This window comes from Cryptomeria japonica, chromosome 7 (genome assembly GCF_030272615.1).
Source record: "Cryptomeria japonica chromosome 7, Sugi_1.0, whole genome shotgun sequence".
Taxonomy (NCBI): Eukaryota; Viridiplantae; Streptophyta; class Pinopsida; order Cupressales; family Cupressaceae; genus Cryptomeria; species Cryptomeria japonica.
Genome location: NC_081411.1, coordinates 38,283,077 through 38,288,383, shown reverse-complemented (window position 1 = coordinate 38,288,383; position 5,307 = coordinate 38,283,077). Strand labels below are relative to the sequence as shown.

Genomic DNA, 5,307 nt, shown 5'->3' with positions numbered 1-5,307 from the left:
AAAGAATATCATATTACAAAAACCTTCTACACTCGTGATAGTTATTATGAGTTTCTTCTTGAAATATGTTTGACTTTATCAATGTATGATCTACCTCCTTTATGAGTTGTTTTGTTTTGCTCAATAAATCACTATGCGCTTATATTTATATTAATTAAAAAACATTACAGATTTTAAAATATAGAAAAAAATTATGTTGTTGTGGTCATAGAAGTGGATAACCTCTCACAAACCTCAAAGGCCTACCACCTATACAAAAAGCTCATCTTTCAAATGTAGTATCCATCTATAATCATATTAACATGGTACCCTTAAAATAGAGGACTCCATAATACATATAGAAAGTAGAAACCTATCAAAAATGAAAAGGCCTAGAAAAATACAAAAGAGTGGAGAATGTGACACAAGAATGGAGGGAGAAAGAAATGAGAGAAGAAACCATTATGCTCTAACCAGGAAAACCCAATCTATGACCAAATCTACCAACTAAGAAAGCTAATCAAAGTTATCCACCATGTACAAAGCCTTCATTTTTAGGTGAAATTCTCTACCAATCATTGCCCAGTGTCAGTGGTGCCTAAGGACTTTGCCGTCAAGATTAAAAAGAAATGGTTTCCAATGGACTTGTTCCCCACCTTAAAAGAGCCTTGGAATGTTGTTGTCCCATCACATGCCAACACCATGCTCAACCTAGATGACAATGTCATCAACTAATATGTCTACCATAAAAACCTCATGCAACAATAAGACCATGCCAACCTTAAACCACACACATTAAGCAACATTTTAAGTCTAACGAATGTCAGTAAACTCTAAGAGTTTAACACTTTTAAGCCTAGAAGTCAGATCTTAGTGTGTGTATGTGTGTGATTTAATCCAATTGCAAATCCAGTATGGAAGTGAGAAACCATGATGAGATGTTGAAATACACCCAATAACAGTTTTCATTTGTCAAAAATTCCCACACCACTACCATTTTGATGGCCTCAACCTCAAGTTGGTGAGTGAAGGGAGCATGATGCCCCTTCATGATAAATTTCAGCCTTAATTCTAAAATCCTCTCAAAGAAGGTCATTTGATGCCTAAAACTCCTTAGACGTATCATCGTGTCCATGAAGCCAAAGACCAAGAAAAATGACAACTTCAATCAATACAAAGAGGATGAACCAAGGGACCTTTTAATCTAAATTCGCACAAGCTTCCAACCTATAGCTATTTAACTTTATATTAATAAGGAAAAAAAAGAACTATAATATTCATAGAAAATGAGTGTGACATATGACACACCCACAAGTCTAACAAATAGTTACAGAGAGACCAAGCCTAGAAATAGAACTAAATACTTGTATATATGCTAGCCTGAGGTGGAGAGTCTTAATAGTGAAGATTCCACTAAACATTATTGAGCGTGTTATTATCTCTAATGTTATTATGTAGATACAAGTACAAGCCAACAAGGTTGCACTTGAGGATGCACATATTTAGGAGCTACTAGACCACTGGGGCAATGCCCCATGCATTGTATGTTGGGTTCCTCTTGACTCCACTTCCCCTTGAGTGTATCAATGTGGATGGAGCCACTCATGCTAGTGAGATAGGGATAACTATGAAGATCATTATTCTTACTCCTACTCCTCGAGGACTCTAATACTTGTAGAGGATGGCCTAGCATTCCATAGTGCAAGATAAAACATACACCTTTTAGAGATCGATGAACTAGATTTCTTATCCCATTATAAACAACTCTCTTTGTAGTCTTCTTTGATGATATTCATTTTTATAGTTGGACATCATAAATGTATCTCTTAAACTTGGATAAGGATCATCTAATCCACTCTATATAACAGTTATTTGCAAAAATCTTTGAATGTTTATTTATTTAGATATAAAATAAATATTTCTAAGGCTAGACTTAAGGTTGACCTAATGACAAGTGACCCCATGTAAAGTGAACTAAAGTAAAAACATTGAAGAACCTTGTGACCTCTTAGGCTTCACTTATTACTAGTATTGACTTCTGCAGGATCAAGGAAAAGTTATTGTCCCCTCATGACCATTCTAGAAAAGATTCTTCTGGTCCTTTGCAACTACAAAAGGAAAAATTGATCTAGATAAGTACATTATTTGAACAAACCTAGCTTTTATTCCAAATTCATCTAAAAAAATTATCATTGAAATTGATTATTTAGGTTCTAGGTTGGGTGTTGTTCTCGTATAGGAAGACCGACCCCTTTCATTTCTATGTAAGGTTGACACTATTAAAAATATTATGATCAATTTCATCTATAAGAAGGAAATGATATCCAATTCTCAAGTAGTCAATAAATGGTGCTCTTATCTTATTAGAAGGTACTCTACATTGAAATTTATCACCATTTTCTTAGGTATTCTCTAGACCATGAAGTATTCTCTCTAGAGTGACAAAAGTGGGTCACCAATTTTTTGGGATATGAATACAAGATCACCCACAAAATAGTGGCATGATAATGTGGTAATTGATGTGTTATGACACAATTTTTAGGACCATCCTACTATGACAAATTTATCGATGTCAACTATTACTTGGAAAAATGACTTGGGCAAAGAATGTTAGTAAGATAGTCACATGAATCAACTGATAGACTAGGTACCTACTCACCCTTCTTGAAAGGCCAATTATTGTTGGGATGGATATTATATTTAGTATGAGGGCCATCTAGTCCTAGTTTCCCAATAGACTTTGCACTTGAAACTTCTGTCTAAGTTCCCTGCCACACTATCAATGGGTCACTTTAATTTTCTAAAAATATATGAAAGAATTTACTACAAACTTTCCTAGGGATGTTTCAAGACAAATATCCAACACTATATGCTAGATTATGAAACTTGCAAATAAAAGAAAGGAGAAATAGTTGACAACCCAAGACAAGTTTAACTATTATCCATTCCTATCTACATATACATTTGCATTTCAATTATCTTCATTAAACAACTATCTTTGTCTCCATTAAATATTATACACTTGAAATAAGATGAATTAAATTACTTGTACTTTAATCATGTAACTTATACATTTCTAATAAATAAAAATATAATACAAACATATAACTTCATCTTTTATCATCCCACATTAATTACCAATTAACTAAATACAAGACACTCTTTTTCCATTTTACAACAAAAGCGTATTAGTCGCCTTCGATATTATTCGAATGTGATTTATGAGCCTTTTCTACTCTAGGCATCATCTAATCTAAGAGATTCCCCATTAGTACTTTCCAAACACTGAACTTTCGTCACTACTGTTATTCCCCCATCTACCACTATATTGTGCCCACTCACATATTTTGATTCATGACTGGCCAGATACAAAGCGGCCTTTGAAATATCCTCTGCTTTAAGAACTGCTTCCTTTAAGGGGCTACGACCTCAATCGCTGCCTCCACCTTGGCCTTTGCCTCTGCTAAAGGGTCCATTCCCATCAATTTCATTGCCAGATCTGTGGCAACTACAGAAGGAGAAATACAATTCACACGTATACCACATTTCCCCAGCTCTGCCGCACCGCTCTTAGTCAGTCCAATAACGGCATGTTTTGAGGCATTGTAGGAGTAAGGAGTAGCTCCTCCTACCATTCCTGCAATACTAGCTGTAGAGATCAGATAATGCTGCCCTTTCTCTTGGGAATCATAACTCGGGCTGCGTGCTTAATGCCTTGCATTACTCCTTTTACATTTACATTCATCACTCGCTCAAATTCCTGCATATCATAGTCTACGCTCAGTTTTTGGTTGTCGACGGTTCCTGCATTATTATACACAATGTCCAGTTTTCCGTGCTTTTCCATGGCCATATCTACCGCTGCGCTTACATCCGGCTCTTTGCTCACATCATAGTGGATATATGTCGCCCAGGGAGAAACGGAATCTGCCACTTTCTTGCCAGCGTCGTCTGCAATGTCTGCAATTATGATTTTGGCTCCATGATTTGCAAACAGACGAGAAGTGGCCTCCCCAAAGAGTTATGTTTTGCACAAAACTGGCCCAAGAGATTCCAAGTTTATGTTCTTATGTGCTTATGATGTAATCAAAATTCTCCATTCACCGACAGACGGGGCATTTTGTGAGTTCAAAACCAGCATATTTTATGCTTGATATACTCTAAAACCTTTAGAAAACAACAATTTCATTTTAGATGACATTACAAGAGTGAAGAATGTATAAGAGAAAAAAAAACCTTCTCCAGAGAGCAGCTGCGACCTCTGCCGTGGACATGTCCTCGAGCTAGCAAATGCCATTCAATAATAGCTTTCCAAGAGCCAGCTTTATAGAGGACATGTCTGGAATTTGATTTTTTTCATCGTCAAATTTCATTTATTGTTGTAAGACGATTTATTGGAATTGAATCATTTAATTCTATTCGATAATGTTGACCTCTATTGTTAGGTCAAATATAAATAGAACCAGTTCAACGTACCACCTGTTCGATTATGTTTACCTCTATTGTTAAGTCAAATATAAATAGAACCAGTTCAACGTACTACCTGGTGCCATGTTGATGGTTACCCTATCTAACCAAAATTATAACAGTTCAAAACTACATTCATTGCATAAACTCGTTTAAGCTTGTGTGTTGGCATGAATAATTAAATGAGGCCATGAGTAATTGAATTAGTGCACGCCCAGTACGTTCACTTTTTTCCCAGTTCTTTTTTCTTTCTGATGTTCCATCTAACTTCTTTAAGTTTCTGGTGTAGAGTATGTAGAAAAATAAATCAAATTGATTTTTTTGGCATGTGCATTTGAATGCAAGTAAGTTTTTTTAAAAGTACATTCACTTTTTTCTAAGCTCTTCTTTTTTTTGTGATGTTCCATCGAGTCTTTTTAAGTTTCTGACATGGAGTAAGTATAAAAATAAATCAAACTGATTTGTTTGGCATGTGCATTTGAATGCAAGTAAGTTTCTTGAACACACATTCACTTTTTCCTTGGCTCTTCTTTTTATGTGATGTTCCATCCAACAACCTCTTTATGTTTTTGGTGTGGAATATGTATAAAAACAAATCAAACCGATTTGTTTGGCATATGCATTTGAATACAAATAAGTGCTTTTGTTTCTTGTAGGTATAAAACTAAATTAAACTGACATTTTATTTAATTTCATTTAAGTTACTGATTTGAAGTACTGAAAAAAATGTCAAACATTAAACACTTTCATGACACGTGAATTCAAATTCATTTAATCTTTTTAATTTTCTGAAATGGAATACAAATAAAACTAAAATAAATGACTTTTCTGACATGTGAATTTGAATGCAAGTTCCTTCAA

General features: G+C 34.8%; 1 protein-coding gene across 1 annotated transcript; it reads right to left on the bottom strand.

The window, feature by feature from the left end:
* Positions 1 to 3,637: 3,637 nt before the first annotated feature.
* On the bottom strand, positions 3,638 to 4,276 carry LOC131856380 (zerumbone synthase-like). The gene is made up of 2 exons (XM_059208148.1): positions 4,216 to 4,276; positions 3,638 to 3,939 (listed from the first exon to the last, which is right to left on the bottom strand). The coding sequence occupies exons 1-2, from the start codon at positions 4,274 to 4,276 to the stop codon at positions 3,638 to 3,640; spliced, it is 363 nt and encodes a 120-aa protein (XP_059064131.1).
* Between the last annotated feature and the right edge of the window lie 1,031 nt (positions 4,277 to 5,307).